The 13043-nt window shown below is 33.1% G+C and overlaps 2 protein-coding genes across 2 annotated transcripts; one reads left to right on the top strand and one right to left on the bottom strand.

Annotated features, from left to right (window-relative positions):
• Positions 1 to 2242, top strand: LOC115444944 (alpha-(1,3)-fucosyltransferase C). Its single transcript, XM_030170989.1, has 2 exons — positions 1 to 962; positions 1492 to 2242. The coding sequence occupies exons 1-2, from the start codon at positions 31 to 33 to the stop codon at positions 1835 to 1837; spliced, it is 1278 nt and encodes a 425-aa protein (XP_030026849.1). The 5' UTR covers positions 1 to 30; the 3' UTR covers positions 1838 to 2242.
• A 7324-nt stretch (positions 2243 to 9566) lies between these two features.
• Positions 9567 to 11053, bottom strand: LOC115446683 (alpha-(1,3)-fucosyltransferase C-like). The gene is made up of 2 exons (XM_030173486.1): positions 10104 to 11053; positions 9567 to 9858 (listed from the first exon to the last, which is right to left on the bottom strand). The coding sequence occupies exons 1-2, from the start codon at positions 11051 to 11053 to the stop codon at positions 9567 to 9569; spliced, it is 1242 nt and encodes a 413-aa protein (XP_030029346.1).
• Positions 11054 to 13043: the final 1990 nt, after the last annotated feature.

Raw genomic sequence — 13043 nt, 5'->3', positions numbered from 1 at the left:
TCCCCAACGCTGCACAGTGTAACACAAAATATGTATTTATTTTCTAAAACAGAGATACTTGCAAGATTATTTTTCATAATAAGTTTCACTGGTTTGGTGATGTACGTGATTCTTGCGTTCTATTCCTTCCACACGGCATATAGTACTGTGACGGAAATAGGAAAGTTTCAAACTAAACTCAAGGAGATACCGCATCCAGATCTGTTCAAGGCAAAAAGATTTGACAATGATCTGAAATATATACTTCTTTGGGTTCAATCTAATATCGAGAATCCTATTGGAGAAGGCCAAAAACCATTCATTGAAAACAACTGTACGTATATAAATTGTTTTCTAACTACAAACAAGGATGTGTTGAATGCTGATTATAGAAATTTCGACGCTATCATTTTTAATATGAGTCTATTGCCTAATTGGAGGAAACTGAATATGCCTCAAACGAGAACAATGAAACAGAAATACATATTCCACTCAATGTTACCTTCAAATGATAATCCAATATGCAACATTAATTTAGACAGTCATTTCAATTGGACCTGGTCTTACAAATTATATTCGGACATTGTAACACCATTTATCGAAGTGAAAGATTTAAATGGCAATGTTATCGCTCCAAATATAGACGTAGAATGGCCGATTTTAGAAACCAAATTCGAGGATATCAGACCGAAATCTAAAGCAGTAGTCTTTGTTATGGGCAAATGCCACCCGCGATTAAGAGGAATGTCATATGCAAAGGATTTGCAGCACTATTTGAAAGAGCATAAGCTTGTATTAGATATTTACGGGTGTGGAGGAATTAAGTGCTCACACGAAGACTGTAAGAAGGATGTTGGAAGAAATTACTATTTCTATTTAGTTAGCGAAGAAAGTGGATCTGAGGATTATGTCACCAAAGATGTGATGCATGCGTTTAATAGTGAAGCCGTCCCGATAATGATGGGTGGATCGGATTTCAGCAGGTACTTGATTACCACCGTAATTTTTTTATTAATTTCTAATTAGCCAGTGGTCCGATATATTTTATATCCACCCGGAGAGTGACCACAAGGTGCTAAAGCCGGCCATGCGCGCCACATAAGTTTGTTGCATTCCGTCATCAGCCGGTGTATATCCGTTTCTAACAGGCCGACATAATTGTGTCCACTGCCGAGGGGTAACCCTGTCTCGTTAGTCGACATTCTACTGAACTCCACTCCAGTAACCATCAGGTGCAGTTCACTTTGCCGTTCCCGAAAAAAAAACAATTTTATTTTATTTTGTCTGAGGTATTGTTATATTTTTATGTAAATTTGTTCTAGACTTAATAGCGAAAGTTTTAGGACAATAACTAGAAGATTACCTGCCGATGTTGTTACTAAAATAGTTTAAGGGCAGCTGAATTTACTCTTTCATAATTAGAATTAACAAAAAACCTAATTTATATTGCAAAGTCAAAACTATTAGCACTACATGGATAAACAAACTTTATAAAATTTTCATTGATTCCAGATTCTTTCCAGATGGTTCTTATATAGACTCAAGAGGAATCTTTCCAGAAAAATTAGCAGCTATTTTAGACTATTTAATCAGAAACCCTGAAGTCTATAACGCTTATCATCAATGGAGGGCTAATTATACCATTCAACCCGTCAACATGCTGCGAGGTCTTTGCGACCTGTGTGAGCTGCTGAACGATGTCAAGAGGGTTAACATACAAAGTTACTACGAGACGTTCAGAAAGTGGTGGTATTATGGAGCGTTGTACGAGCGCTGTTACCCAAAAGGTGCTGAGAGTTTTTCTGAAGTGTTATCGTATATTAATGTAACGAAGAGCAAGAAAATCAAAAAAATATAATCAGGGTTTTTAGTTCATATCTCAATTAACAATTTAATAAAAAAAAACCGTTATCGCGATCTATACTTTATTGCTTTCTAAAAATGTTTCAAAAACATTTTCCACGTACGATATTCAAATATTGGACATCGAACTACACTGTTTTGATAGAAATGCACACGCCGCATTCTTTGTATCAAAATATATGGAAAATGAAACTGACATTTTTACAGAATTTTATTACATATATTCCTGGAAACGTGGGTACACGTACGTATACTGGAATATGCAACGCTACCGTTCTTTGATAGATCAAGCTTGAAAATTTGCTGTAAAATGCACGAACATTCATCCTTAACAGAATAATGGAGTTGCAAACGCCATTCGAGTGAATATAAAGATGAAATAAGTATAAATGCTGGTGGAATTTATTATCGTTGCAATGAAGATGTTTAAATAATATATCAGTAATTGAATATGCAATTTCGGAAAGCGCACATATCCGAAAATGTAAAAAGTTTAGTAAATGGAAATTTTCTAAAGTAGTGTAAAGAAATATATATATATATATATTTGGGTTAGAATTTGGGTTCAATTAGCAATAAAAAAATTTCAGAAGTATTGTTGTTATTTGTTATTACATATACATTTCTCGATATAGATCTAGATATTGTATTTATGAGACGTGCCCTTTTCTAAATTGCATATTCAATTATATTAGTTCCAATGGTCTAAACTGGATTACTAGTGATAGTCCAATGCTTTTTGACTGCAGATATGGAAAAGTCATTACGATAGCACATACACAGCTGAGTTTTCTCATAGAAAGATATACCTATTATCTATTAAAATTTTGTTCTAATGACGATGTACATACTTTGTGAGTTGATAATTTTTGTTGTTAAAGTTTCATCACGTATTATGTTGTGTGATGTGGCAGTTACAATATTTAAAATTATGATATAGTTTGATTAAAAGTTGATAATACCTTTACTTTTCTAAGATGGTATACTTAAATAAATGTAAAGACGTTAAAGTCAGGAGCAAAAGTTGATATTTCACTCAACAGCGTCCTTTTTATGAAAATGTTAAGCTTTTGTCACTTCATCGATGTAAAAACCTGTTGACATTTTAAGCCCTTTCTTTCGATATTTCCAAATAATATAGACATTTTGTTTAAGCCTGTATTTCAGCGTTGAGTTTTTTTGTGTGTCTTTTTTACTGTCAATAGCTTATTATATCAAGGTTACCGGGGGCACAGATTATCGCAGTATTATTTAAAGTATGCTGCGAAAATTGTTTACGTATTTTATTTCTGTGGTTTTGATACGTAAATTTTTGTAGTATCAGAATTTGAAATATAATGTAAACGAGTAAATAATAACAAGTAATAAAAGATCTCAGCATACACACATATATAGACGCGGATACACACACTAAAAATTAAGTACGTAAAAATAAAATAAGAAATAACTAAAAAATTAAGATGAAATTTGTAAAACAAAATTAAAATCTAAGATTGGAACATAGCAACTACTATATGTTATACTTACAATGAAAATTATTACATTACATTATGCCATATTAAGAGATGGGAAATAAAATGTAAACAAATAAAAGATTCCTTTAATAACATTTGTACGGATCTGGTAATTTCACTTTTCAAACAGGATAGCTGAAAAGTCGGTAGATATTTATATTTTATTTATTCGCTCTCTAAAACATAAGGCTGTACATCAAACTTTCATGAAAAAGACACGAACACAAGTTACAACGGAATCGAACTGACTCCAAAACACAAACAATTTGGCACTCATTACCATAGTGTAGCGTAAGTAGGGTCAGCAACAAAGAGCTAATGAATATTCGAATAGCCAGAGATCTGACGGTACCTAGTAAGGGATTCCACCTTTACTTGAGCCTATATATTTTTCACGGCTGATTTCAATTGACAGATTATTTTATGGATAAATAATTTTGCTATTTTGCCACGTTAAAGTGAATATGATGTTATTTTCTATAGAATTCGTCTGATGATTGCTGTTGATAAATTTTGAGAATTACGCAGTTATTAATGCGTTAATAAATGAAATCATATACTCGTTTTTTACTTCTGTTAACATGGTGTTAAAAACCATCCATGAATGTCGAACATTTTCGTCAAATCCTGATTTTAGTTATATGATTTTTTATCACTTTGTACTTTAGTGTGAACATGGTGTATGCGTGCATGTATTTCCGACTGAAAGTATGAAGTTGCCACTGCTACGAACTCTCTTATAGATAGTATAGTCTCTTATAGTAGTGGCATTAGGGCGAGTGAAATTAAAATAATATTTTATTAATATTAATTTTGTTCGAAACTTAGTCTTTTTTATTTCAAGACGGAGAGAGTAACTAATTGCAGTGTTATTTTTTTAGATAAGTATATAGTTTCATTTAGTAATGCAATGTCGATATTTTGAGTAATTATACTTGATTTTAAATCAGCGACTATAATCCCGATAGAGTTAGTTCATTATAAATGTTTTATAGCTAACAACCAACCATCGTTAGTTGAAACTATATTTAAGTGAAGTTGAATAAGACAACTAAAATTTGACAATTGCGTATCTTTTAAGCCAGACATCAGCCATAAGTGACTGCCTTTCTGTATTTGCAGTCAACAAAGTCTGGCAAAGAATCGACGTCAAATCTCGACAAATGCATACGTGGTAACGATAATCGGTTAAAGGCGGGTTATGTAAGGCTTATATTTATCCGTTCTTCGCTGTGCATTCAGCCCTGCGCCTGATCTATCTCTCGTCATTCCGGATTGGCGTCTGGTCACACTATGCAAGTTAAGGTACTGAGTGCACCTGCGTATTGCGCACACACTTGTACACTATAATATCTCCTGCGTTGCTGATCTTTCTTGATATTGGCCGCCGTAGCCAAATTTCGGCTAGGAAGTAATCATATTAATCTACCAATGTGTTAATACGCTCAACTAAAGCTGAATCATCTTGCATAAATTCCCTTTGTCAAAGACTTTGCAATAAAACTATTCTTAGTAGGCTTATAACAGCGCACAGCAGAGGTCCCTCCATATTGTAATCAAGTCTGGCTGATGAATATTCGAGAAGGCTCGACGACACTCCGCGCTGCGGAGACGAGAGGGCGCCACTGAGCTCGCAATTTGAATTATGCCCGGTCAGGCACTTCACGACTTGGCTTAATTATAATATAGGGTGATACAAGTTTTATTCAGTTTTTGTATGCGTTATGAGCTGATTGAAGATGGATTGGATATTAGGAGACTAAATTTTATAATGTTTATTGTGTTTATTTGGATATGTTTATTTGGATATTTTTCGATACAATTTACGGTTGCAGTGCGATATCGTACTATTCTTTATTATGTATGAAATGTGAAGTTCCGTGGCGTGGTGCTACTTAAAAACTATAGTAGAGCTTACTATCCGAAGAAGGACCTCTTACAATATACAATATTCTTTGTGTTTTTTCGTTTACTAAATTTATCTTTAGAAAAATCAGAGATGCCCTTGGGTTTCGGAACGAACATTTCTCGGCAGTTCATTCCACTCCGTACTTGGCTATCGGTTTTTACCTCTTAATTCGACATCATTATAAGGAATGCAATGTCAATATAATTATCTACCGCTTCCTACTCAATAAGGATCCAAAACATTGGGAATGAAACCATTAATGGCAAAGGAAAACAGAAACGAATTTGATCTTCGTTTATATTCGATATTTTGTCTATGGCTCCGTCCGCGTTTAAAGGTTCATCATCACTTCGGCCGGGAATCGTCCACTACTGGACGTAGGCCTCCACCATTGAGCGCCACAAGGACCGGTTTCTGGGCCGCCTTTATTTATTTAAAGGTTATTCAGGATAAATATTTTCCTGGGATAAAAGTAGTAAAAGTAGCCTATAGAACTTAGGAGTAATGTCGCTTCTTATCATTAAAAAAATTCAAAATCGTTTCCTGAGATTAACGAGTTCAAACAAACAAACTTCAGCTTATATTACTATAGATTTTAATTCAGATGTTTAGAACAATTCCGTAAACAGACTGCATGAGATCTATTTTATGTTATAATATCGGTTGCGTAAATTATTGTCGACTCGCGCGAGAATGAGGCAATAAAAAATAATTAAACAACGTGAAACTGCAATCGCGGCGCAATAGTGGCGGTAATCGCATCCGAATGGCGAATTCGACGATATATCCGAGTCTAGGCGTTAACGAACAAACACGCACCTGCTGTCTGTATTGTCTATTTGAACCTCTACTGTTAGTTCTCGAATAGTATCACACGCAACCTAACCATAGAGTTCTAAAGTTCTGTATTACCAATCGGATCAATGAAGAATCACTACAAAACTATAGTTTGTCATTCTTGACATATTTGATCACCTCTGCACTGGCTTTTAGAGTTTGTTTTCCTTAAAAATGTATTAGACAAAGAGGTCTAAGATAATATAGAGCGGGCATTAGCAAGTTTGTCATACAATAATTTCGCGCTCATGTGATGGTTACTCAATCTACAGTGAAATCGTAAAAGAACAATGTAAAATTATTCATATTTTTACACGTTTTTAATTCGCACATTAGCATATTTTCTGTAAATATGTTATTTTTGTATTAATATCTATTATATACTTATTTCATTAGAAATCGCACATACAACCCACATAGTTTTAGTCCGACTGGGCTATCGACTATAGAATCTCACTATTCATAACCCTAATTCGCGGCCATTTTCAAATTATTAAAATTCCTAGAATAATAGTTTACAAAATGCCAATTGTATTATCCAAATATGATTGGATGTTGTTAAAAATTCATGGCATTGTTTGCGGCTCGTTTAATTGTTCAAAATTGGTTTATATTTCATACACACACACACACTTCACGCAACTATCCCGAAAGGGTATGCAGAGGCGCAACCAGCCACTTTTCGCCAAGTGTGTCCCGTCCCATGATGTGATAGGGGGCGAAATTGTCGCCATATCGGGCACAAATTCCAGACTGCTACTGAGCAGAAAATCCCAAATATCATTTTGCTCGACCCAGGATTCGAACCTAGGACATCAACGCGTTTTCTAACCGCGCAATACAAAACGGCACCGAGACAATCAAAAACAATTTCCATAACAATTAATGGTTAGAAAATTAATATATGTCCAACTGTCAGCTTAATATAACCCAATAAAACACGTACAATATGTTCGGTAACATTGCTGAACAGAGTATATGAGATAATATATTATGCATTTTAAATTTAAAGATAATGGCGGTGAGATATATTCGTAGAATGGTAGTAAGGACGGCGCACAGTCAACAGATCTATTAAGCATACGTTGAATACGAAAACACACCTGGTTCTATAGTTTCGGTTATTTAAACGTGCATAGTTTAGCAATAATTCGGCTTTGAAGCACGTGCAGCGACATAACGAAATGATGTTAACATTGAATTGTATAAAGATATGTAATTAAAAAAAATATTAATCCCTCATTCCCGAATTTCAGCCGCAGCGGCCAATCTGAACGAATTGACTATCTCCTTTCTGGACGTCGGTTAAAAGAAAAGCACTGTCCTAAGACATATTCTGTTTTCGGAGATCATTACTGCAAACACCTTAGGGATTAATATTTTTTATGGTAGAGAGACAAATGAGCAGTCACACTAAGTCGCTTTATGCACCAACAATGTCTGAGGAATCATCGATGCCGGCCTTTGAAGTGTAGCCTATTTTATCTAAATCGTATAGGTCTAACGCAAGAGTTCTTAAACTTTTTGGCTACGCAAACCTTTAGAATTTTTTTTATTTGACAGACCCCTAAAATAAAAAGAAAATTATGATTGACGACTGACGAAGATTACCCCTCGGCAGTCGACACAATTATGCCGGGCTGTTGGAACCGATATGAAAATATTTTATACATGTCATCAATGTCAAAGGACATAATTGCCAATATTTTTACGGAGCCCTAAAAGAGGTTTAAGCTCGCATCATTTAACCCAAGCAAAATTATAAGCATAACCACACATTGTTCTTCTTGATAACTTTAGACGTTGAATAACAGATTGTGTCCCCACAGGCCGATTACGTCACACCCGTAACCCGTAATGAAGTCGGTTTCCCCCACGGATTCCTGTAAATAACGTATGGCTCATCACGTTTCATTAAGGTAGACAATTAATATTTGATAGACTCGTAAATCTTAATTAATTGTAATTTTTTTAAATGGTTAATTGGCTTTTGAAAGCAAATACATTGTAGTTCACACGTTCATGAGCGTATTTCGTTATTTCTAGAAAAAAAAACACAAATATTTATATTCGTAATTTCTTAACCTAGATGTAAAATTAAGATAATATTTTATAAAAACATAAAAAATATTGAGTTTTAGTTATAAGAAAAGTAGGTGGAATAAAATATAGAAAGCTTTGTTTATCAGTTGAATTAGTTTATCTTAAGATCAGACTTTAGAATGGTCAATAATGTAAGATAAGATTAGACCATAATATATTTAATAACATTTAATTCAGTTAGAGATTGCTATTTGTAGATATAAAGTTAATTTCAGATAAATAAATTATTACAAGTAACATTCATTTTAACTCTTATAGAAATGAAGCTGTTTTCCGGATTTTATCCGAAATATATAAATAAATTGAATCCGAAAAATAGTTTCATTTCGATGTGTAAAAGTAGCGTAAACATAAGAAATCATTATATTGTCATAATTAAAACCAAACGATACATAATTAAAAACATCTACATTATTTTCAAATAATAACAAATGGAATTGCAATATCTAAAATATCGAAACGTAAGCAAGATGGATGGGCGTCCATTGTCAAAGAATAGGGAGCTAAAAAAGCATTCAATAATAAATCGGCGAAGGGATGTCGATCACAGATGCGACCTGCTATCAGCCCTTTTAATGCAAAAGTGAAGATATGAAAAAATACAATAAGTTAATAATGGATCGATTGCGACAGGCTGTGCATTGAAGCAAATATAACTTATTCTTGCGAGCGATTGCTACTAGAAGACAAGACTACTAATGCTTGTAATTATAATTGATTGATTGATCTATGGCGCCAGCAATACGACGCCAAAATAGTCTATTTAAATTTCTTATAAAATATCAGTAAGACCGTGTTACCGGTATATAAAACCTATGTGTTAGTCCAAGACATGTTCTACGCGTGTGCCAGTTTTCCTCCAAATCAGTCCAGCGGTTTCAGAGTTTACTCCTAATAAACATCCAAACATTTTTATAAACTTACGCGTTTCTAATATTAGTAAGAAGGAAGTTACCATCGGCCACAAAGGTAGCTGGAGAATTTCAACACTTCAAATCCCTATACACATTAAGTATTATTGTTTCGTTTTATTTTTGTGTAAAGTAAAAGCTCGTCTCGTCATACTAAGCAATAAAAAAAAATTAAATACCTTTTATTTTAGTTTTTGTGGACAGAATAATTTTAATAAGAGCACAAAAATGTATAGGCCATTGGAAGTTTTGAATTTATTCAGCTAATTAAGTGTAACACAATTTATATAACACAATGTTTTTGTCAAATAAACATTTTGTATAACACATTTTTTTTTTGTTAAATAAATATAATAGTAATTTCAATGTAAAGAAATATTGCATTGATTTTAATATATTTGTCAATTAAAAAGTATTTCTGACTCATAACATACAACTCTCGCTTAAACACTATTTATTCCTAAACAAACTCAACAACTGCATCCGTTGGCAAGCATCTTTATAGTCGGGGTTCCACCATTGTCGGAATTCCGCATAAGATTTCTTAACCGCACTATTATTGTTAAGTTTACTACACAAATCACAAATATAAGACTTAGATTTCGGAGCATAATAGTAATGGTTCTTCCAGTCGAAGAAGTATTCGTACATGTTAGGATTTTTGATCAGATAGTCTATGATAGCGCATAATTTCTTCATGTCGAATATTTGTGTGTTAATATATGATCCGGGAGGAAGAAATCTGAAATACATTTTGGAAATTAAGTCACGATAATACCTACACTACTTATACAACATAATATTTTAGACTATAAATTATTCCCCAGCGAAGGCTGACCAGACAGAAAATTGCCAAATTCTTTTTGCCACACATTACAAACGAGTATCCCGAGAACTCCTAAGAGTGGCTTTTGTAAAGATGGAAGAAATAAACCCTGAGTAGAAAAAAAGAGATTGATCTTGAAGATTTTTAATATAATTGGTTACCTAGTGTAATCCGCACCACCCAATACAATAGGGATTGCAAGATGTGTTAGAGTTTTTACTATTCTTTCGTTTATATAATCTTCTGCGAAAGTCTCTTCAAAATCCAACTGGAAAAAGTAACGCTTCTCCATTATTTTATAGCATTTGGAGATCTTGCCTTCGGGGCATTTATTTTTACCACAAGTTCCATACGTATCGATCGTGTAGTTGTATGATTTCAACTCATCTTTCAATTCTCTAATGAAGTCTTGATGTTTGTTTTTCACTTTGCATTTTGGTATGATCCACATTACCGCTTTGTCTTTATTTTTGATTAAGCTTTTATATCTGTCATTATGTTTCATCTTTTCCACCCATTTCATATCTTTCTTTGGCCCCACTAATTTATTTTTATCATCATATATATTGAAAAAAGGAGAAGGTATATCAGAATCAAGTTTGTATGTCCATGTCCAATTGAAAAAATCATCATACATTGGATCGCAAACTGGATTTTTTTCGGAACTTTCTAAGGACTTGAAAATATATTTTTGGTATTGTGATCTTCTTAATTGTAAATCTTCTTTATCATACTTATTAATATCTTCACCATTGAATATAATAGCATCGAAGTCTTGTTCTCTTTTCAATAATGATTTGTTATAAGTTAAATAACAATTTATGTAAGGACAATTTTGTTTGATAAAAATATTTTGGCCAATAGGATACTTTGGACTTGACCCGTGATCGGAATTTTTGCTGTTACTCAGTGGAGTCCAAAAAAGAATATATTTCAGATCTGTTGGGAATCTTGCATGCCTAGGAAACAAATTCACGTCCTTGTTTAAAAGCTGTGGAAGTATTGAAACAGTTACAATCATTGATAGAAGAACTAAGAGCACTCCAAATTTCAGTAAAGTCTTCCTGCACGAGCTCACATAAACCATTTCTTTAACGTGGTACGAGTACATTGTATTTCTTATAAATTTCTTTATTCTCATACTTTGAACAGAAAACGAGAAACGAATTAACCTACTGCCAATTCTCAACTGATATTCAAATTTGGTATTTCATGTTTCATGTTTACTAACTTCGGCATGTGTAAATGGAAGTACGCGTGTGTTGCCAATGTTACAAAGGTGTTTTGCATTTTTCAAAATATGTTTTGAGAGATTCAACATTTTTGGGTACAATAATATCAGCTTTAGTATTAATTCCTGATTATCTCTGTAAGATATTAATGATAGACTAGCTCTAAAAACGCCAGTGTATGGCTTTTGTTTTATGTGTAGAAATTGATTTTTAACCCAAGGAAAAATAGGGGTGTTAAGGTGTGTATTTGCATGTCTGTTGGCGGCATCGCTCTGAAACGAATGGACCGATTTCGATGCGTTTTTTTTTTGTTTGAAAGCCGATGTGATCGAAATGCTTCTTACCTACATTTAGAAAAATCTGAATGGTTTTTGAAGATCATCAACTCATTTCCTACTTTCATACATTCGGTTGATTTGAAATTCGATGTACTGTTACTATAGTGGCATTTTAAGGCAATTTTGAGCTGATGCTTTAGAATCAAATAGTCTGCGGAATGCTCAATTCCTCAGCAATTTACAGCATTTACCTGTCGGAAGTTAAGTTTATAGTGAAACCTCCCACTAGGGGGATGAAATACTTATTTAGCGGTCATATTTTTTAAATTTTTTCGTATAAAAATAATAATTCTGTGTACTTCTCAAAATATTTTTAAATAAATAGAAACTACCAAAGAGTAATATAAAAAAGAGTTGTGGCTTGCAATAAAACTTATAGGCCATGAATATTGTCAATAAAGCATATTTGAGAAATATAATTAAGAGCAAGCAATACGAAATCTACGTATGTCGTCACATTTCGTATATGTAATTTATGTTTTTAATTTCGCAACATAAAGTCACGAGTTTAACCGACTGCCATATGAAAAACTCGTTTTCGTATCCGTCGGTTAATTTATGGGTAAAAAATGTTTCCCCAAACCAACTTATATTGCTTCGTGTCGTTAGCGAGGCTTTAATGTTTGATACATTTATTATTTGTACGGTAATTATAAGGTTCAAAATGCTTTACTGGATAGATTTGGCCTGTCTTTCGGTACAGTTATTTAATAGGATAGTTTCCAATGATTGATTTAGTTTATTATTTTATATACAACAGAAAATAATATGAAAAAGAAATTCTTCAGTGAAATCAGCGTCAAAATTGGTTGAAAAATAAAGCAGTTATTTATATTTGAAATATTATTATGAGCAAAAGTGGGAGTGTGGTGGGGTTATCGCGCTGTCCTTTTCTCACTCACGCAGCGTTATAGCCGGTGGCACTGGGTGACGTCATATTTCATTATTACTATAATTTGATAGCTTCCTTTTCCATCAAATTTTAAAACTTTATAAATTATTTATTATTGCGTGGATTTTGAAAATTCTTTTTCCGATGGATTTTGAATGAAATACATTTTTTGCAATGTATTTAAAAAACCTCGTCAACTAACCTATTATTTCATACCACTTTAAAAAGTTGTAGTTATCTCTATATATGCAATGTTTTTTATTATTTGTGATGTATATGTTAAATATATAGTTGAAAATGCTTTACTGGATAAATTAAGCTTTCCTATTGATAAAGATTTATTTCATTATTTTATATTACTTCAAAGTACAGTTGTATTGTGATATATATGCAATGGGGTGTATGACCATTATATTAACTACTAAAAGTGCTTCATATTTTTTTTAATAATTTACCTAATCTATACTGATATAAAGTTGAAGTTTGCTTGGTGAACATAATTTGGGGAACTACTTAACCGTTTTTTTTTCACTAATAAGAAGCTAGATTACTCCCGAGGGCTATGTCTACTTTTTATCCCGAGAAAATGTTTATCCCGGATAATCTTTTTCACGTTGGCAGAGCCGCGGGTAAATGCAA

This window comes from Manduca sexta, chromosome 7 (genome assembly GCF_014839805.1).
Source record: "Manduca sexta isolate Smith_Timp_Sample1 chromosome 7, JHU_Msex_v1.0, whole genome shotgun sequence".
NCBI lineage: Eukaryota > Metazoa > Arthropoda > Insecta > Lepidoptera > Sphingidae > Manduca > Manduca sexta.
Note: the sequence above shows the minus strand (reverse complement) of the source record. Positions and strands in the feature narration are given on the sequence as shown.